This window comes from Dysidea avara, chromosome 10, assembly GCF_963678975.1.
Source record: "Dysidea avara chromosome 10, odDysAvar1.4, whole genome shotgun sequence".
In the NCBI taxonomy this organism is placed as follows: Eukaryota; Metazoa; Porifera; class Demospongiae; order Dictyoceratida; family Dysideidae; genus Dysidea; species Dysidea avara.
In genome coordinates, this window is record NC_089281.1 from 26,501,956 (window position 1) to 26,528,229 (window position 26,274).

General features: G+C 41.2%; 5 protein-coding genes across 13 annotated transcripts; 3 read left to right on the plus strand and 2 right to left on the minus strand.

Annotated features, from left to right (window-relative positions):
* Nucleotides 1–310: 310 nt before the first annotated feature.
* LOC136237015 (protein D2-like) lies at nt 311–12,152 on the plus strand. Of its 8 annotated transcripts, none has more exons than XM_066027267.1 (4): nt 326–1,278; nt 1,663–1,793; nt 11,556–11,622; nt 11,675–11,748. In XM_066027267.1, exons 1-3 carry the CDS (start codon nt 614–616, stop codon nt 11,588–11,590), a joined length of 831 nt encoding a protein of 276 aa, XP_065883339.1. In that variant the 5' UTR covers nt 326–613; the 3' UTR covers nt 11,591–11,622; nt 11,675–11,748. The 8 variants fall into 8 exon arrangements, 4 of the variants coding, with proteins under 4 accessions (XP_065883339.1, XP_065883337.1, XP_065883338.1 ...); XR_010692285.1 differs by having other exon boundaries at nt 390–1,462; XR_010692284.1 differs by having other exon boundaries at nt 390–1,462; nt 1,674–1,793.
* LOC136237005 (ubiquitin thioesterase ZRANB1-like) lies at nt 12,050–14,800 on the minus strand. Its single transcript, XM_066027253.1, has 8 exons — nt 14,014–14,800; nt 13,860–13,959; nt 13,614–13,807; nt 13,492–13,563; nt 13,258–13,444; nt 12,969–13,213; nt 12,444–12,637; nt 12,050–12,295 (listed from the first exon to the last, which is right to left on the minus strand). The coding sequence occupies exons 1-8, from the start codon at nt 14,741–14,743 to the stop codon at nt 12,113–12,115; spliced, it is 1,905 nt and encodes a 634-aa protein (XP_065883325.1). The 5' UTR covers nt 14,744–14,800; the 3' UTR covers nt 12,050–12,112.
* Nucleotides 14,742–19,199, plus strand: LOC136237006 (WD repeat-containing protein 91-like). Its single transcript, XM_066027254.1, has 14 exons — nt 14,742–14,912; nt 14,961–15,225; nt 15,279–15,401; nt 15,585–15,786; nt 15,838–15,953; nt 16,002–16,081; nt 16,132–16,226; nt 16,658–16,754; nt 16,804–16,898; nt 16,945–17,125; nt 17,832–17,940; nt 17,995–18,096; nt 18,282–18,502; nt 18,933–19,199. Exons 1-14 carry the CDS (start codon nt 14,790–14,792, stop codon nt 19,089–19,091), a joined length of 1,968 nt encoding a protein of 655 aa, XP_065883326.1. The 5' UTR covers nt 14,742–14,789; the 3' UTR covers nt 19,092–19,199.
* On the minus strand, nt 19,077–24,787 carry LOC136237007 (mitochondrial proton/calcium exchanger protein-like). Of its 2 annotated transcripts, none has more exons than XM_066027256.1 (12): nt 24,659–24,787; nt 24,284–24,602; nt 24,094–24,237; nt 23,541–23,678; nt 23,290–23,493; nt 23,124–23,243; nt 22,800–22,931; nt 22,610–22,750; nt 19,923–20,063; nt 19,723–19,874; nt 19,529–19,670; nt 19,077–19,294 (listed from the first exon to the last, which is right to left on the minus strand). In XM_066027256.1, the coding sequence occupies exons 1-12, from the start codon at nt 24,736–24,738 to the stop codon at nt 19,190–19,192; spliced, it is 1,818 nt and encodes a 605-aa protein (XP_065883328.1). In that variant the 5' UTR covers nt 24,739–24,787; the 3' UTR covers nt 19,077–19,189. The 2 variants fall into 2 exon arrangements, with proteins under 2 accessions (XP_065883328.1, XP_065883327.1); XM_066027255.1 differs by having other exon boundaries at nt 24,284–24,605.
* A 1,137-nt stretch (nt 24,788–25,924) lies between these two features.
* LOC136236872 (golgin subfamily A member 6-like protein 7) lies at nt 25,925–26,272 on the plus strand. The gene has a single exon (XM_066027104.1). The coding sequence runs from the start codon at nt 25,925–25,927 to the stop codon at nt 26,270–26,272; it is 348 nt and encodes a 115-aa protein (XP_065883176.1).
* The last annotated feature ends 2 nt before the right edge of the window (nt 26,273–26,274 follow it).

The following is a 26,274-nucleotide window of genomic DNA, read 5'->3' on the forward strand; positions in this document are numbered from 1 at the left end:
CATGCTAGGACAGCCACCATCGTACATGAGCCGCGAAAAACGCGCGCGCTTGTGTTGTATGTAGACCTTACGTTTTGTACCAAATTGCAAGAAGCATTGCTGTACTGTACACTACAAGACACGCACAATGAGCCTACAGAGGTTTTGAGGTTGCTTGATTAGTATTTGTACTACCGAATTGCGCATGTGCAACTGATCCAGCCAATGGAATTTACACTACGTAGAATTCAAACATGCCCTCGAATTTCATTGGCTGTTCACTGCACATGCGCGAAGAAATCGTTATCAAGCAATGGTATTTTCTGTCGGTTATGCAATATTAGACAGAAAATACGCTCTCCGCGGTACGTTATTGCGCATGCGTGGCGGGATAATTGGGGGTATTTAAATGAATGATTAGTTGCTAGGGCAATTCTAGGCCGTTTACCAAGCTACTGTTGCTTCATTTTTTCCTCGTTCGAAATGTCTGCTACTTCTGGAGTAACTGTCACGGTTATAAACCCTTCATCACTTCAATGGCTGGTGGTGGAAGCAGTGGAAGTGGAGGAAGCTCCAGCAGCTCGTTAGCTACCGCTACTTGGAGACGAATGCTAAACTGGACCGCATCGCCCACATGGTGACCGCATCCCAGGCAACGACTCAGCAGTCTATTGAGGCCTTAAGGGTTGAGTTTCAGAAGGAACAGGAAGAAACTGCAGAGAGAGCAGCCAAGAAAGCTCGTCTTTCAGCAGAAGTAACTTTCAGAAAGAAAGGCAATGAGAGGCAGTTCCGCTTCAACGAGTCACTCCAGGAACACCTTCGTGTAGCTCATGTGAGGCTTGAGGAGGTTACGAGTTCTCCTGCTGTGTCGTCCGAGCTCCGGCAAGTACAACTTGCAATAGAGGAAGGTATGCGTTCGTTGAAACTCCGCCAAAAGGCTATCAAGTTGGCGGACCGCTCAGAGTTCGGTTGGTCTCTTGTCGCTGAGTATGACGCAGACGAGTTGGCTGATGATAGTGACGACGAGAAGAAGATAGAAAAGGCCGAGAAGGCTGCGGAAAGGAAAGCAGCAATAGCTAAGAAGAAGCGCGGTCGTTCCGCGCAGCAGTCTACCGGTTTTGGGCGTGAGGCCCCTTTGAATGTAGGATACCGGAAGTGGTTCCGGTACAGGCCACACCTGTTGTTCTTCCTGGTCGTCAAGCGCGCCCAGTTTCAGGCGCCTGTTTCTATTGCGGGGAGTTTGGCCACCAGGAGAAATTGTCCCAAGGCACCAGGAGGAGCAGCTGCAGCATCTAAACAGTATCCTTTTGAATGTGAAATACACAGTGACTGTGATTTGTATGACTTACTGCCAGTTGGCAACCCTGATTTTGAAGGGCAAGGCCCTGATGCTGGACTCAATGGTCCTATTTGGGAGTTAGATGTTGATGAACCGCTTCGTAGTATACAGGTCCATGCAAGGAGGCCTCAGGAAACATATAAGGTTTTTGGATAGATGTTTTGAATGCCCCTCGTAGGGTGGTGGATGCAATTCAGTATGGCTATGTTTCCTTTGTTTTCTTCACCAACACCATATTTTGGTTGTAACCATTTGGCTAATTGTGACTTTGTTTCCCTGGTGATCCAGGAATTGCTAGTCAATAACTGTATTGCTAAGGTTGACTTTCAACCTTTTATATGTAGTCCTTTGTCAGTCGTTGATGGACCCAGTAAGAAATGTCTGGTGATTAATCTCAGACACCTCAACCAGTTCCTGTGGAAGCAGAGGTTTAAATATGAAGACCTTAGGACAGCTCTGATGTTATTTGAAAAAGGTGATAAGGCATTTACGTTTGACCTGAAGTCTGGTTATCACCATGTTGACATGGAAGTATTTAGGCTTTATGTGGCCTGTAAATAAAGTCCAGACTTATTTTGTGTTTAAAGTCCTTCCATTTGGCTTATCTTCAGTGTGCTACTTGTTTACTAAGCTTCTTAGACCATTAGTTAAGTATTGGAGGGGACATGGTTATAAGATAGTGGTGTATTTAGATGACGGTATTTGCTCTGTAGAAGCTGAAAGGGCCGAAGCTGCCAGTAGATTGGTTCAGGAGTCCCTGGCTAATGCTGGCTTTGTGGCTCACCCTACGAAATCCCAGTGGGTTCCTTCCTACCAGGTGTCATGGTTAGGGTTTGATATCAATCTAGAAACAGGCCAGATTATTGTCCCCACAGATAAGGTGCATGCTTTTAGAAGTTTAGTGTCTTCTGCAATTAAGACAGTAGTGCTTCCTGCCCGTCATATCGCTAGGATCATTGGGAAGATAATTTCTTTGTCCCTTGCAGTGGTCCCAGCTAGTCGACTCATGACTCGTAGTTTTTATGCAGTGATTAATGAGTGTTATACCTGGAGTGACATGTTGTCACTGAGTCCAGAGGCTCTCTGTGAGTTACAATTTTGGGAAGCAAATCTTCAGGAGTATGACTCTCAGCCTTTATGGTGCCAGCCAGGTGCTGTAAGAATTGTGTATTCTGATGCTAGTGATACAGGATTTGGTGGGTATATTGTTGAACATGGTCAGTATGTGGTGCACGGCCATTGGGATGCTGTAGGCCCAACAGAGCTCTACATGGCATGAGCTTAAAGGTGTCAGGCTGGTTCTTCAATCATTGATATCAAAACTTCAAAATTGTAAAGTTAAGTGGCTTACTGATAATCAAAATGTTTCCTGGATTCTTCTGGTGGGTAGTAAAAACCCGGCCCTTCAACAGGAAACCCTAGGTTATGTTCCTTGTGTGTACAATTTAGTGTGTCTGTTGAGCCCGAGTGGATACCTCGTACTGAGAACCAGATAGCTGATTTTATCAGTCACATACAAGACTTTGATGATTGGCAATTACACCCAAGTGTGTTTTGCTGGTTGAACAGTAGATGGGGCCTGTGTACAGTTGATTGCTTTGCAAGCTTTTATAATATTCAACTACCTAGGTTTAATAGCCGTTTCTGTAACCCAAGGTCTGAGGCAATAGATTGTTTCACATGTGATTGGACTGGTGAAATGAATTGGTGGTGTCTCCCAGTCTACCTCATTCCACGTTTGCTAAGGCATGCTCAGAACTGTAAGTGCAGGGGTATCATTGTACTACCTCATTAGTCATCCGCCCCATTTTGGCCTCTAATTTGTCCTGATGGTAGTCATCTTGCTTCTTTCGTCAGAGATTGGTGTGACCTTCCCCTGTTTGACCATTTGTTTTTGCTCGGTAGGTGTACCTCAGGGTTCTTTTCTGGTTCAAGGTCAACCACTTGTGTTCTTGGCTTGTTATTTGATTTTAACATGCCTGTTGGTGGCCCTCTGTTGTTCCCTTAAAACCATGCGTCATATTCATTGAATTGCTAATTAAAAATATTAAAAAAATAAAATTAAAAAAAAAAGTAAATGAAAAATATATATTTTTTTAAAACAAAATTCCTTACACAAGTTGTATATGATTAGAGTGTGCTCTGTTCAATAAGCCAATCCCAGGCAGGTAGTATACATAGAATTAGTGTAATGAGCACCCTTCTGCTACACCAGCAGTTGGTATATCTACACATGTTTATAGGTAAGGGCTGTGTGCCAGCCACTGTCGGTCAGTGTGCTGAGATGCTTTTGTGTTAAGCATTGGTTTGTGTTGTTCCAGCCACTGTTGGTCAGTGTGCTGAGATGCTTCTGTGTTAAGCATTGGTTTGTGTTGAGCCAGCCACTGTTGGTCAGTGTGCTGAGATGCTTCTGTGGTAAGCATTGGTCTATGTTGTGTGTTGAGCCAGTCACTGTCAGTCAGTGTGCTGAGATGCTTCTGTGTTAAGCATTGGTTTGTGTTGTGCCAGCCACTGTTGGTCAGTGTGCTGAGATGCTTCTGTGGCAAGCATTGGTCTATGTTGTGTGTTGAGCCAGTCACTGTCGGTCAGTGTGCTGAGATACTTTTGTGTTAAGCATTGGTTTGTGTTGTGCCAGCCACTGTTGGTCAGTGTGCTGAGATGCTTCTGTGGCAAGCATTGGTCTATGTTGTGTGTTGAGCCAGCCACTGTCAGTCAGTGTGCTGAGATGCTTCTGTGGTAAGCATTGGTCTATGTTGTGTGTTGAGCCAGCCACTGTCAGTCAGTGTGCTGAGATGCTTCTATTGGTGTGTATTGTGTCAGCCACTGTAGGTCAGTGTCCTGAGATGCTTCCATGCTAAACAGTTTTCTGCCTGTTATTGTGATGGGCTTTTTGAATATTTATTGCACTAAAATCATGTGTATTTTGGCAGTGGTACAAGGCCAGATAGTATGGCAAGAGTTATTGTGCATGGAAGATCCCCATCTTAAGTGTTTGGCCAAGAGCTTGTTTACTACAGTTCTCAACAGTAAGGTTCCTTCTACAACTAAGAAGTACATGTATATGCTTTCAACCACTGGAGGAAATGGGCCCAGTCCCTTAACAATATCAACATGTTTGCAGTAAAGCCAGTTCACCTGGCATTGTATCTTCAACACTTGGGAGATTCTAAGCAGTCCCGAGCAGCTGTGAAGGAAGCTACATATGCTATTGCCTGGATTCATCAAATGGCAGGGTTGCCGTCACCTTCCAGCAATCCGTTGGTATATAGAGTGTGTCTATGTCCGGGTGTATGTGGCTTGCAGTACTAAAGTTACTTGCCCAGTTACAATGCTTAAGCGATACATGGACATGGGTGGTTTGTCAAGCTCCTCTGGCATATTATTCCGTCCGCTGGTAAAAGGGGGTTGGAATCCCTTGGGTTCTCTAAGTCAGATTTTGGAGTTCACAGCCTTAGATCAGGAGGTGCTACTGCTGCAGCTCAAGCTGGAATACCAGACAGATTATTCAAGAGGCATGGTCGTTGTTCCTCAGATAGCGCCAAGGATGGCTATGTTAAGGACTCATTTGCTTCTCTCTTGGGAGTTACACAAAGATTAGGCATCTGAGCCTTTTATATACTGAGTCCCGCTCTTTGTACTTCTAGAGTGTGTCTATGTACATAGTAAGTGCTGGTGCTTGGTGCACGGCCAGGCCAACCCAAGTGTCTGTGTGTGTTGTGGCATGCAATAGAGTTTAGCGGGGAGTGGTATTTTCTGTCGGTTATGCAATATTAGACAGAAAATACGCTCTCCGCGGTACGTTATTGCGCATGCGTGGCGGGATAATTGGAGGTATTTAAATGAATGATTGGTTGCTAGGGCAATTCTAGGCCGTTTACCAAGCTACTGTTGCTTCATTTTTATTGAGGGGATGTTAGTGTGTAATGGATGTGATGTGCGGTGTTGACTTCAGTTAATTTTTTATTTATTTATTTATTTTACTTTACAGATATTAGCTAGATGATGAGCCTACTCAGTTGGACTAGACTCTGGGCTATTATATATGTATTCATCCATGTGCTTAATCTTGCTTGTGGTTATTGTTATTGCAGTTTGTGTTCGAGAGTGATGCACATGTGGTGCTACAGCTGCATGCATCATGTATGGTTTTTTCCTCCAGCTGTTCTTTTTTACCCATGTGGTTTTTGTTCAGTGGAGGTTTTTTCCCTTGGGGGCAGATTTGGGGTCGGCTGTCTCCAAAATTTAGGCAAAACCAATACTTTATTGTTGTAGACCCTGCTGTAGCATCACACAGGTCTGCAAATCACTGACCACATGGCATTTATTAATGTGTTGGATAGTGTTTCCAGTATCTATGGTGTTTCATAGTTAGCTATGATGGCGTTTTGTAAATAATTATTTTCAAACAGTCATTAAACTTTTGCTTGGTGCACGGCCAGGCCAACCCCTCTAGAGTGTGTCTATGTACATAGTAAGTGCTGGTGCTTGGTGCACGGCCAGGCCAACCCAAGTGTCTGTTTGTGTTGTGGCATGCAATAGAGTTTAGCGGGGAGCCTCAAAACCTCTGTAGTGCTTCGTAGATTATCACGCATGCGCCTTGGGTTGCGGATACAAGGAATCTCTACAATCAGAGCCGAAATGGAAGCGAAGTTTTCTGAGCACGGTGTTGTTCCTGATGTTGTTGATGTTGCTCCTAAAGAGACTGCCAAAGTAATAAAATGTAGTCGTTGTTGTTGCGATTGCTTTTATACACTTAGGTTGAATGGAGCTCGCCAGAACAATGCAGCGCTGATTTTGGAAACGTTCTCACCCCAACAAAGGTTTGTAGTGATTGTTACCTCCTAGTAACCCTCCTTGTTTACACCCTAGCACTATGTAGACATTAAGTCGCTAGCTATTAAAAATTTTCTGTAGTCTTCAATAGTCTCGTGCCCAGACCGCTTTTTTTCTTTATGTGTGGGGGCGGAGAAAAAAAGGGTCTGGTGGATCTCCAATACATTTTTTGTGTAGCCGGATCTACAACTTTTGGGGATCGTTGATTAGTGGTGATGAATAGCAAAGGCTTGTTAACGAAGCAACAATAGGAATACGGCGCGCGTTTGCTTGGCAAGGTTACATCCTTGGCTACGCGCGCCGTATTTCCTATTGTTGCTTCGTTAACAAGCCTTTGCTATTCATCACCACTAATCAACGATCCCCAAAAGTTGTAGATCCGGCTGCACAAAAAATGTATTGGAGATCCACCAGACCCTTTTTTTCTCCGCCCCCACACAAAAAGAAAAAAGCGGTCTGGGCACGAGACTAAGTCTTCAACGTTTCAGATACATGTTTCAGACTCCCTGTATTCACAGACTTTAGCCTTCTCACAGGTACCTAGTGGGATAGCATTTAATAAGATTAAGGGGAGGGGGAGGAGGCCAACAGCACAACTATAAAAAAAATAAAATAAAACTGACCTTTTGGTAGCTACAGTTGGTTGGGCAGACACTCCAAGGGGTAGTCACTTCCATACCGCCAATTGATGCACTCGCAACCGGGATCAAAAAGTTTGATCGCCAAAATATTGCCTTGATCACTTGATTTCATCTATTCAAGAGCCTTGATTCTTGATCATCAACCATAAAAGCTTAGTAAATTCCCAAAGTTAGCTTTCCAAAGGTGCTTGATCGCCACTTTTGCGAACACCTTGATCGCTTGATTCAGTGCAAAAATACCCCTTGATCGCTTGATTAAATCTTGATCCCGGTCGCAAGCGCATCAATTGGTGGTATGGAGGTGAGTACCCCTTGCACTCAGAGAGCATACTCCCCCCAGGGAAGCAATAGCTGAATGTTATCTTGCTGGATTTAATGTTAATACGAATTCTCAGCCATTCAATGCAGACCATTGTGGTCATGGCAATTTGCACAGTTTACAAGGGGTCCACAACTCAAAAAAATCTTGTACAAGTTTGTCTTGAAAACTCTGTGTGTTGTCCAGTACATACTTGATTTAATGATACCGTATACTCAGAAATTTTTGTGGTATGTATATTTCACAGTAATTTTTTGTTTGTTTATTTGTTTGCACATACATACATTAGACAAATTTTTAAAATCAATTACAAAACTAAGTCTCCGGATGAACTAAGTCCACTGGAGTGCACTTTACAAAGTGACCTTCTGAGGATCTTGCTCCTCTAATACACTGGATTGCTGAACGAAGGAGACAAAAAGATAAACAGCATCTAATCCATCCCAAAACAGCTGCATATGGTTCTTTCCATTTTTCAGAAAGTAAACTGGCCAGTCTCTTGTAAAATACAGTGACTTCATGACCCATTCCTCCTGTAGCAGAAAACATTAATGAGATACGTAAATGTACTGTGTTCCACTTCTCGGAGTCTTGACTCATAAGCTCTCTTCTTCAAAGATTCATGCTTGCTGTAGCTTGAGTGAAGATTGGATGCTCTGTTGGAAGTTGCTAGTGGATTGAAAACTCTGATATCTGTGTAGCACTTCTCAAAACAGCCACCCCAAAAACCATTCATTGAAATATCCAAACGTGCGCCATCCTCAACATTAGCTGTTTTATATTTAAAAGTCTCATCATCCAGTGGCTGCAAATGAGGTTCACCCTCTACATCATGATACACCTCAGTTAAAAGCTCAGCAGTTAGATCCCTCACCTCATTGTGTTGTATTGAGGGAAACCCACCCTTCGGACATGGCAATGCATGATCAACAGAGAATGCACAGCCACATGCACAGTGAGGTAGTGTTCAGGTGCGTAGCCAACCATACCGCAATGCAAGAGCATCTCGAAAAGCTGTCTTATGTACATGTTCCTGCACAGGTATGGCTGTTAGTCAGCTAGAGGCACCCTTCTCTTGTGCCAAACCAACAGCCATCTGAAGCCTAGTTGTAAGCTGAGGGAGCAGCTCCTTTGAAAGTGTGGACAAATTCAGCATCTTAAATTCCTTGATTTCCATCTTACGTGAAAGCTGACTACATCTAATATCTGCTCCATAATTGAAATTCTGTGACAGGATGTGCAGTCGCAATGGTGCTGTAACATACAGTGAGGCTGAGAATTCAGCAGGTGACAATGAATCAGGGGCAACAATGCCCAAGCCTCCAAATCTAGTTGGTAGGACAAAAAGTGAATGTTGTAGTGTACCAGGAGAGTCAAGACCAGTCAAGGCTGGTATGAACTTTGTCGACAATGCCTTCTCAAGTCGTGATACATACAGCCACCTAAACCATGAGTGAAAGAAGTGTAAGCGGCATGCGGCTAGGAGATTGCAATAGAAGAAAGTTTGTCAATTTCAGAAATCCAGCAGTCAATCTTATACTTCTCCACATACTCAGTGGTACCAACTGGAGCACCCAGATGAGGTCTACCATCAGCTGTTACATTACAGTAGTATCACAAAATGTCTCCCTACCAATAGAACAATACTGTTGTTAAGTGACAAGCCACGTCTTATTTGCAATAAGGAAAATGACCAAAGGAAGGACCCAATGAAGACACTTGGTTCCACCATTCTTGAAGATCAGAAATCTTACCACAAGCTGCAACATCGTCTGCATACCACACCTGAGTAACATGAGCAGTTAATTTCCGAATCAAGTGTACTGTGGCAAGAGCGTAGATTGGCATTGCAAGAGGGCCACCTTGAGTTGTCCCTTCCTCCGAGTAAAGAACATCACCATTAACATAAAGACAAGCTGGGCTTTGATATGTATTTATCAGAACGGTAGAAAATGATGGACACAGACGCTGAATGTCTTATAATGCCACAGCTCTATTCAGAGAATTAAAAGCATTGGTAGCATCAATTAATAAATGCCCTCAGTATCATCATTGTGAAAAGCTTTCCTCATTGCATGAACTGCAGCTTCACCCCCAGAAGGTTGGCCTGCACAAAGCTGCAGAGAACCAGCAGCAAACTGAAAGTCTTCACCAATTACAGACAAGATGGCCTTAGCAATTATACGACGTACTGTTTCTCCAATACCAATATGTCGAACACCTGGTTTTTTATCCAGAGCTATCAGCCGGCAAGCCATCAGAGGGGAAATTATCACAGGATCAACAAAATTAATGTAGAACACAAACAACGTGCCAGGATAGCAAGGGCAGAGCAAAGCTCATCTGAAGCAGAGCGGAAGGATGAACATAGTCTTCTCCAACCATGAGCATCAATGCCAGATGGACCAGCAGCACCTGAGATTCGAAGAGCAGCAGCTCTTATGACTGATCCATCAGTTAACTGAATGTACTGGAGTTATAGGAACGTTGTCAGGTAGCAAAGCTTCTGAATTTAGTGGAGCAGCAGCTGGATGCTTAGACTTCAGGATGTCAAATACTTTACCAGAACCAGGTACAGTGTCGTCTAAATGAAGAAGTCCTCCTCTCCCAGGTGCAGAGGACAAAAGCTGGAGAGCAGCAGCAGTCTTACAAGAAAACATCAACTTTGCAAAGGACCGTGACAAAAAATCATTTGTAGAAGCTCTACCACTTGTGCAAAGACGACTTTGGATAGCTCTTCCTTCTAATAATAACTTACCATCTGTCCATGACGGCAAGAGGTCAACTCTTGATGATGGCAATCTTCATTCTAGACAAGACATACGGTCCTTTGATTTTGAAGTACGAGTTGGCTTCTGAGTAACTAGGATACAGAATGTAAAAGTAGCCTCCACTCCAAACTAGATCCCTCCCCAGCAGATCAAAAAAAGCCGAGCTAGCTCCAACACAAATTTCTTGCCAAGATTTCCAGAAGGTATTTTATAACAGTTAATTCTCCAATGGACTACTTCTGTATAAGCTGATTCAAGAGAATGACAAAATGTATCAGAATCAACAGAACCCCAAGTAAATACAGGGTTGGTTGAAGGCACAAAATCTGGCAAATAATGAGAAGGGTTTTGAAATAGATTATCAGTGTTATTCGAGGATTGGTCTTTAGTTGAATTATCAATGTGAATTGAGGATTGATCTTGTGACGAAATATCAGAGTTATTTGAGAGTTGTAAAGAATCAGTAACAGCGTCATCCTGCTGAGTGACAACTGAGGAATCAGGTGAAACAAAATGGCATCCAGAAATGACGAAACGGCAGCGTTTCTTACCATCAGAAGACTCGTATGATTCAATAAAATTCAATAAAGGCTTTCCACAGTAACGAATCAATGCTTTCCAGTTCCTAGATGCGGATTTTCCAGCATGGCGCTCAAATTCACAAGGTGTGAAAACCTTTCCACCGAGAGGAATACAGCGGCTAGAGCCACTAGACAAGTTTGGTTTGTAACTTAGCACACAGCAATGTCCACTTCATCTCCGTCAGTTTCAGAATTCAACCAAGCCATGCTACTTGAAAACCACAACCGATGACTCTGGCTACTCATATTTCACAGTAATACACTTTTTCAGGATTTTCACATTAAATTTCACATAAAAATCACGGGTCTCTGTTCTGACTGTTGGTTCAATTACATGGCTACGAAGCAGGGTCTGGATTGACTTTTACTTTACCGATTGCTAAGGTGAACTACACACCCGCTGAAATAATGGTTTCATTCAACCATCAAACTGTGCGTGCCTCCAGTGGCCCACTCCTCCCCCCCCCCCCCCCCCCATTGTCCCACTTGCTGCTTGACTTTTTATACAACTTAATGTCTTAGTCTATTGTTATGTTGTTACTTGTAATTTTTTTTTTTTTTTTTAATTGCTAAGGTATAGTAGCACAGTAGCAGCAATCCCTGTGCAGGACATAGTCTAGTCTTGCACTTGCTTGCTGTAGGCCAGCTTCCTTCATGAGCCACACCCACTTTAATATCAGGAATGTGTGGTACTGTTTGTAAGCATATGTGAGCCATGCCAGGTGAGTTGTTTGTAGGTACACTTATATCAACACATAACTTTACATGTGATAAAATTCCCCATACATAGCTTTACTAACTGCAAAAATTACACACCACAAAAACTTCTGGGTATACTGTAATTTTCATGGCTATATTTTAAACCATGTGCAGGGATAGGTACGTGGTACGTATATGTGTAATTTCTGGTACAAGGTCATTTTCAAACTTCTGAAAAGAAGCAATCTTCAAGTCTTTGAACTTGTGTTTTGTGAATTGTCAGTACTGTACATATTAGCAAGAAGTTTTATTATTTTACTCTTGCTATTAGCAATGTGATTGTGTGATTATTTAACTGTGTATGTCATACTCAACTGTGTGTGTCACTTTCAGGTACAAAATGCTCCAGATGTGACCTGGTCAGCTGAAGATGGAGCCCTGTACACTCTAATAAAGACAGGTAAGTATTATTGTCTCTACGCACAATTCATCCTGAACACTGTGCCATCCAGATCCTGATGCCCCCAGCCGTAAGGATCCAAAATGGCGGGAGTGGCACCACTGGCTAGTTGTGAATATTCCCAAAAATGATATTGCCAAAGGAGAAGAGATGTCTGGATACATCAGTGCTGGTCCTCCCAAGGATACCGGATTACATCGCTATGTCTTCCTCATATACAAACAACCTGGCAAACTCACTTGTGATGAGAAGCGTCTACCCAACACATCAGGCAATGACCGTGGTGGATGGAGTGCTAGAGCATTTGTTAATAAGTACAAGCTGGGTAATCCTGTTGCTGGTAACTTCTATCAGGCTGAGCATGATGATTATGTACCTATCCTATACAAGAAACTAGGATTCTAACTGGCATTGTTAGTAGTAGTAGTAGTATATAAGTGCCATTTTATTGGATATTTTGATTCAATGATTGTTGATGAGTTGTAATGTGTTAACTGTGACAGTTATTTAGTCTTGTTTTCTTGTCCATACGTTTGTATTTCACCATCCACTCGTCCACTAGCCTAGCAACTGACGCTGGCTGTTGTATGACATCTTGCTTGGCAACAGAGATGCCTCCTTTAGTTGCACAACAGTCACAATACTCATTCAACAAGCTTTCCTGGTTACCCATCTGTGGAGGAGAGGTATGGTTTAAATTATGCACAACAGAACCTGCACAATGGGGACCAACAAGGGATACTTTGGATGTCCTCAAGTGTGCACATTACCAGGTTCCAGTATAAATCATCATAACAATATTAATAAATCATAACAATTACCTCTTGTTCAGTGAGAAAGTGTACTGGCATTGAGTAACCATGGTGATCAACAAGAGGTAGGTAAACACATTGCTCACATGATTCATTATAACCTCCACTACCAACTAAAGCAGAGAAGTGTCCTCGTGTGTAACCAAGTGCCACTGGACTCTTCCAGCAAAAGTTAGCCTCCCACAAAAGTGGTAAGTAGATCCCTGTAAGGTATATGTTCTGTTGAGCTGATACTGTATAACATTAACTATATATATAATAGAAAGACTACAATATATTGCAATGTGGTATTAACATTACAAAAAGGAATTATACCATCCATAACTGGTTTGTCAGTGAATTTTAATTCCTCACAATTATAGCTCCTACAGTAGCTTCTCCACAAGATGATTGTGCAAACATCATTCATTATTAAAGGGTAATATTGACATTTTTACAAAGGATTCAGTCCATATATGTACTTTATAAACATTGTACTTTATCCCTAAAATTCCCAGCAAAAGTTTAGGCCCTACCAGTACAGTACACACTAACCATTGAAGTTGACAATCCCCAGGGGGTCACCGCTGGCACCCAACACTACCCGCACACCATACACTATTATTGGACGACGCAGCACATGGGATAACACGAATATGTGAATCTGCTCTAAAGATTTGCGTGGTTTGCGGGCAACTGAGATTAATGATGACCAATCTGCTGATAGTTGGCTGTCGTCAGCAACATATCCTTGGGCTATCGATAACAATTTCTCTGACTCTTTCCAGCGTGAGAAAAACCTGCCAATAAAGCTGTATGGAGGTTCATCCTTTATTACACTTACCGGCTGGCTCCATCTGCGAGGCTATCAGCCATTGCTCTCCGTAAACTGTTATCACGATCCATGACTCCCCAGGTAGCTTGTAGCAATGAGTCAAGAAGACAGTCACCAGCAGTTCGGTTCCATAATGGATACAATCGACTAGACACTAGCTCTTCACTCCAATTGATAATGTGATTATCCTTCAAATCTGAAAGACAACAATAACAATATTTACCCTTTTGATTAATGCATTACTTTTCTCAACATCTTTGTCAACAATGTCATCAAACAGTTTGCGCTGTATCCCTGGAGAGAATTTATCAACATCTACAACACAAATTAAGTTAGGAAATGTTAAGAACACAGCACTGTTTCACCTTGTGGGATAAAGAAAGTGTTTACTTGTGACACAAAGACACATGGCCAGTCACTCTTGTGCACCTCCAGTACGGATACCAATTCTCGTCTGATGCTTGTTGCAAGATCAGTGTTAGATTGAGATGGGAGTCTCTTGCGAGCATCAGGATTGGCGGGTGTCAGTAGCTGACATAAAACGTCAGTTCGCTGGAAGCTATATGACTTAATATAACAGCTGTACTCACACTTAACACACTGGCACTCACCGCAGAGCTAAATGTACCAATGTGGTGCCTGCTGTGTACACTGATGGCTTGTTGAGAAGTGAAGCCTCCTGTTTAGTAATCTGCCTCCCTCTATCACTTCCTGCATAAGGAGTACAATGGATACCAACACAGTGACTAATTTATAAGGGTTCACCTGCTGTTGCCTGTAAGTAAGATTGTACCGCAGCGAAATCATTGTTAACCACACCCATACAAGCATTCAAAAACAACCAATCAGTTTCATTCATCTTGTTGCGTATTTGTTTAATTTTATCACTAGCAGATAGTGATTGTATCCGTGATTGTAGTTCAGTCAAGTCACCAGGTTGGCCCACACCAGACACCTCCTGGTACAATCCTCCACTAATACTACCTGTGGTGCTACCCAGAGGGGATAAAGGGGGAGACAACGGCTTTAATGTACAACACAGCGTACACTTTGTAGTACGCGGCCAATTCTCATAAGTACACGTGGTACACTTCCATTTACGCTGTTCCTCACAAGAAGACAAGTCAATGTTAGATGGACCACCAACAGCACCCCTCACATCTTCTGATGCTATACTTGAACAAGCAGAATTTCTACTACTTGAACAAGCAGCGTTTCTTCTGTTGTTACACATTACACACTTGGTGGCGTTAGGCCAGTTCTTGTAACTACACAAAGTACACGTCCACTTCACAGTTTGTTCTGATGATTTACTGTCCGCTAGAATAACTGTACTACTATCATTGTTTGACTGGCGTCTGTGCTGCTTTCTTCCGGCACTTGGGGACCTCCTTGGGGATTCATAACTTTTCAGTACACCACACGAAGAACATTTTGACCCACGATTAACAACAGAACAGAAATCACACGTCCAACTAGTTGCCGTCTGATCCATCCCCAATAAACGCTTTACTCTCAACTGATCACGTGACTCGTTCAGGATGGCAAGTGGTATTACTGCGCTGGACGAAGCTATTCGCGAATATTTGTTCTTCCGTGGGTTTGTAAACACTTTAAAGCAATTTGAGACAGAGAAGAGAGAAGACAAGGATAAAGAATTAAATGTTAGCACCATATTAAAATGCCACAATTAATTATTCCAGTGTTAATAGGCCAACAAGATAGTAGAATATTTGCTGCAATGTGTGGACCGACTGGACTTTACTGAGTTGAGGTCATTTTGGACACACCTGCATGACCGATTCTTCAGCCGCCTTAACCATGATTGTCGCCAGACAGCTTATAAATTTGAGACAAGTTTGCTGCGACTATATCTCATCCATGCTACTCGTCAAGGAAGACAAGATGAGGTGAAGAGCTTCTTTCAGGAGATGTCAACAGCACTGTCATCAAAGAAAGAGTGGAAAGATTGGTTTGGTTAGTTCACAGTCTATTGGTCAACATCATTATATTATACATTACAACATTAGTGTTACCTTTTGCCAAAAATCCTGAAACTAATCCAGCGTTTCGGATATACTTTAGTAAGGAATGGCACCAAACACTTAATACATCATTACGGAATTTCTTTAAGACCATTTTTACGTATTTACGTATCCTTTGTAACGTGATCTGCTCTAACCAGATCACTGTATGGTAAAGTCACTTGTCTAAACTGCTGACCATTGTACATGTAAAAATCTCCAAATGTTTTGTATACAAATTTTCTTATCTCCTCAGGCTGAAAGGCAAATAGAATAAATACATTTCACTGTATCATCCTTAGCTAGTGTTAGCCAAACCATCGCTGCTTAATTTTGAGCAAGAGCAAAGTCGTATGCAAGCTGTTGCTGCTGAGAATCATCATCTTCATAATCAACTGGCAACAACTAAGAGTAGTTTAGCTGTCGCAGAGCATCAGATTCAACAGCTGGAGGCTAGGTTAGCACAGCGTATTTCCCAAGAAGCTGCTGCCATTGCTGCTCCTATAGGGAAAAGGTTGGTACTGTTGTCACGGTAACATGTTAGTTATATATTGTGCTCTTATAGTAAAAGTAAAAAGATTCACAAGAAGCCAATTGATGAAATCATGGCTACCACAACAACAACAACTGTTAATGAAACATTTGATGGTATTAGAGGATCAGAAATAACAACAGCATTTGGTTAGTGACATTGTTAATAATGAACTGTCACCTTTCTTGCTGATGTAGTGGATGCCTCAGGGGAAGGAGTACTGACCCCACACCCTGTTGGTCCAGAGGGAAAATCCCCATTCTTCCCAGTCAGTCAGGTATATTATCAGGTAACCATGTTTCCATGGTAACTGTTAACCATCTTTAGGAGGTTTACAAGGGTCACAACCATCCTGTAACACATTGTCGGTTCTCACCTACTGCCTCTAAAATAGCAAGTGTTGATAGTGATTCTGTGCTCAAGTAAGTCCTAAGAGTGCTAGCAACTAGTTCTTAACCTTTTTATACCACTGTGAACTACATATTATGCATATATAATATCAAGTGTGTTAGCTTTAAGCCTTCATCCTGTATTTAAAAGTTACTGTCCCTTGGAGATTTACAATCATACAGTACCTAATATAACAACCAACATCCCTGAATGATAACTTGTTTACACATCTTGAAAATTACTCTTCACAACTATTTCACTGTAACAGAAAACATGTTGTATTGATAGTAACACGAATAGAAGAGGACATCATAACACAGCTTGTGGTAATGAAGTGAAGGTATTAGTTCAATTGTGGTTTTCACCATCAAGGAATAGGCAAACATAAAAGTTGTCTCCTGGCCATACAGTAATGGTTACTACATTATGGGATGTTGGTTGCTAAGTAACTTGTTTCACACAGGGTATGGAGCACCTCATCAGCACAGACTACAGTAGCAAACTACCAGTCTAAGTCTCCAATACTTTCTGTTGATTGGGTGTCTCCTGCTGACAGTTTGGTAGGTAACATTGAGTTACCATGGTTACTGTGTGTCATCTGTTGTGTAGCTGTTATTAGGGTGTGCAGACAACAAGATTAAAATGTTTGATGTTAACTCACAAATGTGTTTATGGGATATTGTAGCGGACTCAAAAGCCCCAAGGTATTTACCCTCATCACACCAACAGTGTACATTCTAGTCCTAACAGGAAAGTAGTGTCCCTGTCATGTAGTCCAACAGGCTCCAAGTTTGTCTATGCCACCAGTCAAGCTCCGAGTAGTGGAAGCCGCTTGAGTGCGATGTACCTGGTGCAGTCATGGCGACCGCAAGATGTGAAAACTAACTCAGGGGTGTTGGCTGTCTGGGACATGAAGAGCAATGCTAAAGAGGTATATAGATACATGAGGTCAACTGATACTGTGGAACCTCTGTATATATGCTGCACAAAATACTTGGGATCATAGTAGGGATGTCTTTTGTTCTGCATGTACACTTGTGCAAATGGGACCAACAACATTTACTCAATTTCAAAATAGTTATTTAAGAACATTTTAGTGATGTTAGTTTGTACATAAGTAATTACTCTGTGTGTGTGTGTGTGTTGTGTGTGTGTTGTGTGTGCAGGGTGTAGCTGAAGAACAGCTTCGGCTGATGCTGCCTCCTTGTTAAAATAACAATTGACCATGAATAAGAGTCCTGGTCATATAGATGTGTTTGGTTTCAGAACACTTTGTGAACAAAGTGTTCTGATTACAGGGTCAGTGGCGATTTTAGACCTGACCTATGGAGGAGAGGGGGTTGGGAATGAAATTTTTATGATATGAGCGATTGAAAATTTATGCTAAAAACATGGAAAATGCTAAAAATAACAATGCCAATCTATATTGCAACGTTTCCCAAGGGGACAGCCCCCCTTATAATTGCTTAAAGTGTCATTTGGATGGGTAGTGTTAATGCAGTGTGTCTTATCCATTGTAGTTGCCAGAATTTCCTTGCCCTATCAGCAGTTTGTAGGCACTATAACACAAAACATTTGAATTGGCTTTAGAATTTTAGATGGTGACCTTATTACACTGTGACTCTGTATTGCTGCAGGCCATGATTCTAATGGAGGCAGGCTCACCTGCTATCAACTGTACTGCCTTCAATCACAACGGTACATTATTATTAGCTGGAGGCTGTGATGGTATTGTACGCTTATTTGGTGAGATCACATCATCCATTAGTGGTGCATAACATGCTGTCACATGACACACAGACATTTCCAGTCAGGAGTGTCTCTTATCATGGACAGCACATCCTAATGGTCAAGTGTACTGTGCTCAGTTCAGTACAGATGAGACCTCTGTGTACACCATGGGTAATGTTGGTACTGCCCAAAGGAGGGTGGTAATGCATCAGTCCCTCTTGTGTTGCTACCAGGTGCAGGGTGTATTCTAATGTGTGAATTAATTAGTGGGTTATACCTTCTTTTGATGGTGATGATGCATGACCACCCTTCTCTGGGTCCTGCCATTACCATCATGTGTGTCATGTGAGCTACAGGAAGTGATGGCAAGTTTGTACAGTGGAGTATACACAAGTCAGGCAAGAAGATGGCAGAGTTTAGCATGCACAGTGATGCTCACCAACCACTATTCCGGTGGACCGAGACAGGGCCACATGCTGCATACACTCGTGAGGTGACTAAAGGACACTTGTTTGCTCTGGAGGCAGAAGGACAACACATACTAACAGCAGGAGCCAAACAAGCCGTCATCTACCAAGTGAGTGTATAAGTGTACTATAGGACTGAGTTATGATACAATACATCCGAATGCCAAAGTGAGAGTATTTTATTACTAGAATATAGTGGGTGGTAAATGTGTTTTGTTAGTTATCCAAATAAAATTTACTTTTTCTGAGCATTTTTGTCTAAATCTAGTGTTGTAATAACTTTTGATCATCAAGATAATAACTTCTGCTTGTTGTGGTAGTAGTGTATATCTACATCATTCAGATGATATGGTTATGTGAAATGCTAAAAACAGTGCTGAGTGAACCTCTTGCTTGAAACTGGACTTGTAAAATGAAAAAGGACATTGAGGGTAGCAATAAAAAATTATTATCCAAATATTATTGAGGTACAGGATTTTTCATTCTCATAGTCCTAAAGTATACTGTCATGTGTTGCCTACAACCCTCTCCCCTCCACAGCTCAGCACTTCATCACCAGAACTTAGTAAAGCACTGACAATTAGTGGCCATGAAGGTCCCATCACAAGTGTAGACTGGTCTGGACTAATGAACTACAGCACTTGTGTGACTGCATCTGTGGATCATACTGTACGAGTGACCAACTTGTTAAAACAATAATTGTGTTAATTTAACAATTACGGAGTATTTAATTATTTATGTATTAAAAGAATTGTATGTTAGTTAAAATAAATGTATATTGTATATAAATAAGTCATTCAATTTGAATGAGTCGTACTGTGTTCCTTCTTCAACAAGTGAACAATTTCCATCACATGATCAGACTTCATACCAACATCCTCTACACCTATCAACTCCACCACCTGTACAACAAGTGTATTATGATTACCAGATAGAGTACTTGGGACCAACTAAACTGTCCTGATTAATGTACTATGCACTCTCAGTTATCCGAATTCCAAAATTGACTGTTCATTGCTAGTATGCATTCTATTAGACTAAATAACTTCCATTATACAAATTGGGAGTACTTCTGTACTTGTAGTTCATCTAAGCACTTTCTCAAATGTATTATAGCCCCCTGATGACTACATCACCTTAGTGAGCTCTTCAAGAGAGATGGTCCCATCGTGATCTTCATCTAACACTTCACAAATCCTCTTCAACTTATTATCATCAGTAGCTTGAGTTATTGCCTTCAGTGTTGCTGCCAGTTCTTCTGTGGTAATGGTGACCTCACTAGGTGATGAGATCATGTGATCCATATAGTACATTAATGTACAATACTCACCTTTCCACTACATCATCAACGTTAACACTCTTAAGAGCACTGTCTACCTGAGCTATGATTCCCTCCACCTTACGGCCTAGTCTAATTGATGCTTTAGACTCAGTCAACACTTCATCACTAATTTGACATTCTTTAGCTAGATCAGCTACATCCTAATAAGTGCCCCCCATTAATGAGGTTCCACAGAACAGTATACTCACCTCGTTATACTCTTCTCTGTCATGTTGGAGTTCCTTCAGAGAAGCCTTTTCACCTTCCTTGACTATCTTCAGTGCCTCCACAGCTTGACTGAGGTTACGGACATCTTCTCTTGTCAGAGTTTCGTCACTTTCCTCTTCAACCTGTAACGAGGAAGTCACCACCTTAACATGGCTAACTTTGAGTATATCTCTAGCCAACCATCTTTACCAGGTGATGATAACTACTAGGGACTTGTAAGAAAGCTAGATCTCAGGAGTAGGTTATGCCAGCTAGTCACATTCTCAGCTGAGTACTTGTTACCAAGAGTTAATATTAGTAACTTTTTTAGTGCAATGCAGATTTAGTGAACCCTTGGTTATCTGAACCCCACTGTTCTCAAGCAATGATAAAAGCATTCACTTAAGTGAATTGTTCGGATAACTGAAGCCCATACATTTATGTACCATGAAGCCACCTAACTTCAAAGGCAAATTTCAGGGTACATATTTCATAAACGATGGCTGGCCATGGTTTATGTAAGTTAAACCATGGCCTTGATATCTGGTGAGGTAACATTGGTTTGTTTTTATAAGAATCCTGGCAGCATTCGATTGTGGGAGTTTATTATTGCTCACATGATGAAAACCATGAAGCCAATTTTCCATCCTACAGCACTCAGACGGAGGCGATTCGACTCCCTTACCACCCTATGAGTTGACAAACGAAAGTTCAAGGTGAGAACTAGTGTCATGGGTAATTTACAAACGCTTGTCCACATGTTTGATTACGTACTACGCCCACTTTTTGTATATCATGAGGTAACCACTCTACAGTGAAGCTTATCCCTCTGGATGTTTAGAAATTGTGTAAACAGTGTTTAAGTGATGTAGCAACTTTGAAACACTTGTAAAATTGCTAACTTGAGTGTTTCCATGATATCCGTAGGATTTGCCCATTTATGTTAACAAACGTAGTCACAACGTTAGTTGTTGCTGTCCCATAATCGAATTTCACAAGTTGGTCTATATAATGAATTCGGTAGTCGGTATCGTATTGGTTTGGGTGATTAATTGCCTGCAGGCTCTTAGCCTGTATTGGCATGGTACATATCAGTTGTATCATGTGCCCTCGTGATACAACTATTACATATGTGACCCGCTGCACGAAAACCAACTGTTTCCACAAACTTTGCAACAAAATCCTATTGAAATTAACTGGGTAAAAGTACATGTGCTAATAAAAATTTACACATGCTTAAATTGCGTCAGTATGCACTGAAACAAAGCTCAAATCAATAAAACCTATACACCATTAGATTTGTCTTTTCATGGGGAGTAATGAAAATCTTTTACTTTCGTGTTCGTACAGCGTAAGGTGTGTGAGTTATGGGAACTCATTTACAATGCAGTAGAAATAAAGTTTACCATCATCATTTCATCGTTGGAATGGCCTTCTTCTTTGTCTGCATAGAGATGTACAGGGAAAACACTATACTTTGGTCAATTTGCCAGTTCATGGGGAACAGGCTGAGCCAAACCCCATCTTTACAGCTTGTTTCAGTCATAAACTTTGATTGATTAAATAAACACCTATAATTTGTAGAGCTGAAGCAAATACTAATACTCGACGAGTACTTGCTAAGGATTTGATACTCGGATAGTAAAATTGGTACTCGTTAAGATCACACGACCCAGCTCACATAATGTGTTTGTCATCAGGGAGTGACACAAAGAAGGCTGTAGAGTTTGAAGGGCATAATTTTTTGGTCAGGGACACTAACATCAGTACTTTTAATACAGTGTGTATCATTGTTGTTACTTGAAAAGCTATAAACTGTTTAAGGTTGGTACAAAACATGTCAAATGGGTATGACTACATGCAACTAGAATTCGTGAGTACTCGATCGTTAACTCTAGAGAGTACTCGAATACTAAAAAAACCATAATAATTTGTTTCCTGTATTATTGTTGCTGTACAAATTGAATTTATTTCTATTCCAAGACTGTTCATCACAAAAGGCTGAAACTTTGGCTGTCCACACCTTTGTTACTATATAGATAACAGAGAAGCAATAAAATGGAATTCAAGAAATGTGTGAAAATGATTGGTTTTTGCTCAGCGGGTCACATATACAAATTCTAATAGAACATACACCTGTACTTTAAAATACTCTAATAGAACAGTCATCTCCAATTTCGGATAACCAAGGGTATACTGTAATACTGAGAAAATAAAAAGGAAACCAGAAACGGTGCAAACTATGCAGGCCTTTTATTACTGCCTTTATCACTGCTATAGGGACCTGCAAGAAGGCTAGCATTGTGCTGAGTAACTGCCCATAAATAGATGTTTATGTATATCTGTATCTGCTGCTTGTTCACACATGTTACCAATCCGATACCGATATGCAAAAACAAGGCTGATAACTGTTCCTATTATCGGTGCACCGCTAGTGGGCAGGCATTCCAATTATATGTGATAGTCATTAGCAATATCCTAGCAGCGCCTACTTATGTAATGTCATCTGTTGATTACAGCCCCACTCTGTCACTTTAGAGCTAAATTTAGAGTGCAAATTATTAAAGAAAATGTCTATGCTACCATGGTTTTGTTATCGGCTTGATAATATCGGTTATCGGAATATTGGCTAAAAGTCATATCGGTGCACCTCTATTGCCCACCCTCTCCCTGTACCTAGTTAACTTACAGTCTTAATGTCCTCCTCCTTCTGCAATTCTTCCTTCTCTTTCTTGATGAGACTCTCTTGTTGCTTCAATGCCTCTAAACGAGCCTTATTATCAACCTTCTCTCCCTCCAAATCAGCCATCTTGATTTCAGCTTCTTCAACCTATGGTTGTCAAGCGATCAAAGGTGACCATGTGATCACAACAACTTACAATTGCCTCAGGTAGGGTGGACAAGGTAGCCTTGAGTGCCTCTGAAGTGTCAGTTTGTTCAGGGAGGTACATGGCTCGAGATAACAGTAGTAATGACGTAGGAACATTGTGATTTAAGTGAAGCTCTAACCACTGTAACAAAGTTTATCATATGATTACCAACTACAGTGAAACCTGTGTAATGTGGACACTTTGGGGCCAACTGAACATGTCCTAGTGTGCTGGATTTCCATGTAAGTCTCAAGGGATACTTTAACTAAACTAACTACATTACAGGTTAAGTCCTCAAAATCTCCACAACAACAGTGTAGTTCGCCATCTAACCTGTTGTAACTGTGAACGTAATCTTTCCTCTGACATTCCGAGAGCCCTCATCCCTCTAGCTTGTGAAGCACCCCGTAACTCTGCAACTGTCAAGGAATCAATCCCATCTCGCATGATCAACTACATCACAATACAATGCAGCATGATCAACAATTATCAAGGATACCTGATCATCAACTTCTAATTGACGTAGTTTCATTCTCAGCTGAAATCTAAGAATAGTACTAGATCCATATGGTGGTAACAGCAGCAACTTGGACAGTGCACGAAGCTGTTCCTTGGAGAGGTTGTCTAGAGTAAGTTCATCTTCAAATAATTTAGAGAATTCAATAATATCTGATGTGCTGGCCTGAGTGCCAGTAGTACGAATCTATAACAACCAAAACTAAAACATGAGTTATGCTCTAGTGGTTGTACCTGTTGAAAGAATTCAGAAAATTGGTGCAAAGATGTACCCTTCGTATTTTTACCACTGACAGCCATCTCCTTAATAGTGTCTTGAAGAAACTGTGCCATCTGTAATTTCATCCTTAGCTGAGCCTTCTTACGAGCTTCCTGTAAAACCATTTCATTTTGTGCTTTTGTCCCACACATTTAACAGCAAACACCACTCTATTACAAGAAATAAACTAAAAGTCTACAGGTGCTTAGATTATGATGTGCATAAACCAGTATCTAGATGCTATAGCTACAGAAGTATCTAATCTGGGATCAGATCATTTTCAAAGGTTCTTCTGTTCATTTTTAACTAAATGTATAATAATTCATGAAAATAAGTTAAGAAACAAGCTATAGGATATCATTTAAAAACCAAAGCTATGCACTTTAACGCTTACATAATTGGATGTGCGCATGGATGGCATGCTTTTCACATATGATATAAACAATCTAACACAACCTATCTACCTGCAAGGTGAGAAGCAGATTTCATACTCACATACAATACACCTTCACACACACACAACAGTACCTTATCAGCTTGTCGTTGGAATGATGATGGCAACATTCCCGGGAAGAAAAATAAATAAACGGGTAAAAGAAATTCCATAAAAGGTATGATGATGAATACTGAAAATGGCACCATTCGGAAGATATCTGCAGCAGTTCGTAGAAACTGTAACAAGCAATAACATTTAATATGGTAATATCATAAAACTAACAAGTTTCCTCTCCCTTCGTGACAACTGCTGTCCACTTAAAGACTTCACCAAATATCTAGTGGACAACCTGACATCTTTGATGAACAGTCTAAACCCAGTTATTGTGTGTACTACTCCATCCCATACCCTCTGTAATAAGGGTGGCTTCTCCACTATAATGTGAGCATCCTCCTTAACTGCGGGAGCAACTCTCTTTCCCTTTAACCTGCTCACTGCCTGTTCTATCACTGACTTTGATCCACCTTCAGAATAACTTAATCGCCCGCTGGTATGGAAACTGACTACTGATTGATAACAATAAGGTAGTGGGTGTTGTGCTCTGCTGTTGTAGGGCAATTGTGAACAACTAAACATGACAGATTGGATATAACTGACCTGTAGCAAACTGTAGTTCGCACGGATAATATAGAATAACATCTTTTACACAAAATAGTACGTAGTACTAGCGTAGACATAATATCTTCGTTACCAATATATTCTAATATTTCTGTTCACTAATCAACACGTGCAGTTACGCATGCGCCTGTACATAGCACGTGATACCGTGTTCCTAGAAGTCCCCCCGGACGATTCCCCCAAGCCCTCCTCTAGTCTGCACAAAAGGTATGGCTATTTCGGAGCAACTTCGCAGTTTACAGTTACCAGTAGTTACGAAGACAAGTAGGAAGGAGCCGATAGGAACTGGTTCATATGCTAACGTTTACGAAGTGATGGTACACGAGACAGTTTGTGCTGCTAAAGAGATGCACCCGTATTGATGAACGAAACGATGAAGGGTGCCTTTCTCGCCGAGTGTGTTCAGTGTAGCAGAATACTCCACCCCAATGTGGTACAGTTTCTAGGAATACACTACCCTAGTCCTGATGCCCAGTTACCATGGTTGGTGATGGAGATGATGTATATCAGTCTAACTGGCTTGATTGAGAAATATGAAAAATAAGATTTTCCATTTCATTTCAAGTTGTCCATTCTGATGGACACCTGTCAGGGTATCCAGTTTCTTCACAGTCAAAATATTTTTCATCGAGATCTCTCTTCCAATAACATCCTTCCTTCTTACGAAACATCTTGTAGCAAAAGTGTCAGATCTCGGAGTAGCTAAAGCAATACCACCTGGTCTTCACAGACATACAATGGTTCCAGGAACTACAGCATTTATGCCTCCAGAAGCTTTAATAGATGAGCCAGTGTATGGTCTGCCAATTGATGTGTTCTCAGTGGGATGTGTGTGTGTACACTTAGTGAGTATGGAGTGGCCTGTACCAAAGAATCAGGTTACTGCAAGTAGGATTATCTTGTCGGAAATTGAAAGAAGGGAACATTACTTGATAAAATGGGACAGTGTCCATCACTAAAGTTATTGGCTGAACAGTGCTTACGAGATACACCAGAAGAGAGGCCAGTTATTGAAGAGGTGATCAAGAGGTTGAAGGATGTCAATTATAATGATCACCAACATGAAGATGATAGTGTCATTGAACTGTTCAGGTGTGTTGTAACTCTGTTGATGAACGAATAATTCAGAAAGATCAGCAGTTGAAGGAAAAAGACAATCAGTTGATTGTGAAGGATCAACAGTTACGTCAAAAGGATGAAATGCTTTGTCAGAAAGATCAACAGCTTGGTCAAAAGGGTTAATGCATGCGACAGAAAGATCAAGAAATTACTGATAAGAATCAACAACTAACTCAGAAGGATCAACAAATGCGTTTGAAAGACCAACAACTAAGTCAGAAGGATGAACAGCTTAGGCAAAAAGATCAAGAAAAAGATCAACAATTAAGCTACAAGGATCAACAACTGAAACAGAAAGATCAAGAGATTGCTAAGAAAGAACAACAGTTAAGTGGTAATGATCAACAGCTACAGCAGAAAGATCAAGATATGATTAAAAAAGATCAGCAGCTAAGTCAGAAGGATCATCATTTTAGGCAGAAAGATCAAGATATGGCTAAAAAAGATCAACAACTAAAACAGAAAGATAATTGAAA

Coding starts and splice junctions, on each gene's coding strand:
- LOC136237015 (XM_066027265.1), top strand. CDS start 614: ATGGTGACCGCATCCCAGGCAACGACTCAGCAGTCTATTGAGGCCTTA. Junction 1,463..1,673: donor GGCCTCAGGAAACATATAAG/GTTTTTGGATAG, acceptor GTCCTTTGTCAG/TCGTTGATGGACCCAGTAAG.
- LOC136237005 (XM_066027253.1), bottom strand. CDS start 14,743: ATGGATCAGACGGCAACTAGTTGGACGTGTGATTTCTGTTCTGTTGTT. Junction 13,564..13,613: donor CACTTTCTTTATCCCACAAG/GTGAAACAGTGC, acceptor TTTGTGTTGTAG/ATGTTGATAAATTCTCTCCA. Junction 13,214..13,257: donor CTCGCAGATGGAGCCAGCCG/GTAAGTGTAATA, acceptor CTTTATTGGCAG/GTTTTTCTCACGCTGGAAAG.
- LOC136237006 (XM_066027254.1), top strand. CDS start 14,790: ATGGCAAGTGGTATTACTGCGCTGGACGAAGCTATTCGCGAATATTTG. Junction 16,082..16,131: donor CATTCTTCCCAGTCAGTCAG/GTATATTATCAG, acceptor AACCATCTTTAG/GAGGTTTACAAGGGTCACAA. Junction 16,899..16,944: donor GCGGACTCAAAAGCCCCAAG/GTATTTACCCTC, acceptor TAGTCCTAACAG/GAAAGTAGTGTCCCTGTCAT.
- LOC136237007 (XM_066027255.1), bottom strand. CDS start 24,738: ATGTCTACGCTAGTACTACGTACTATTTTGTGTAAAAGATGTTATTCT. Junction 24,238..24,283: donor CACGAAGGGAGAGGAAACTT/GTTAGTTTTATG, acceptor TGCTTGTTACAG/TTTCTACGAACTGCTGCAGA. Junction 23,244..23,289: donor AATTAGAAGTTGATGATCAG/GTATCCTTGATA, acceptor ATTGTGATGTAG/TTGATCATGCGAGATGGGAT.
- LOC136236872 (XM_066027104.1), top strand. CDS start 25,925: ATGCGACAGAAAGATCAAGAAATTACTGATAAGAATCAACAACTAACT.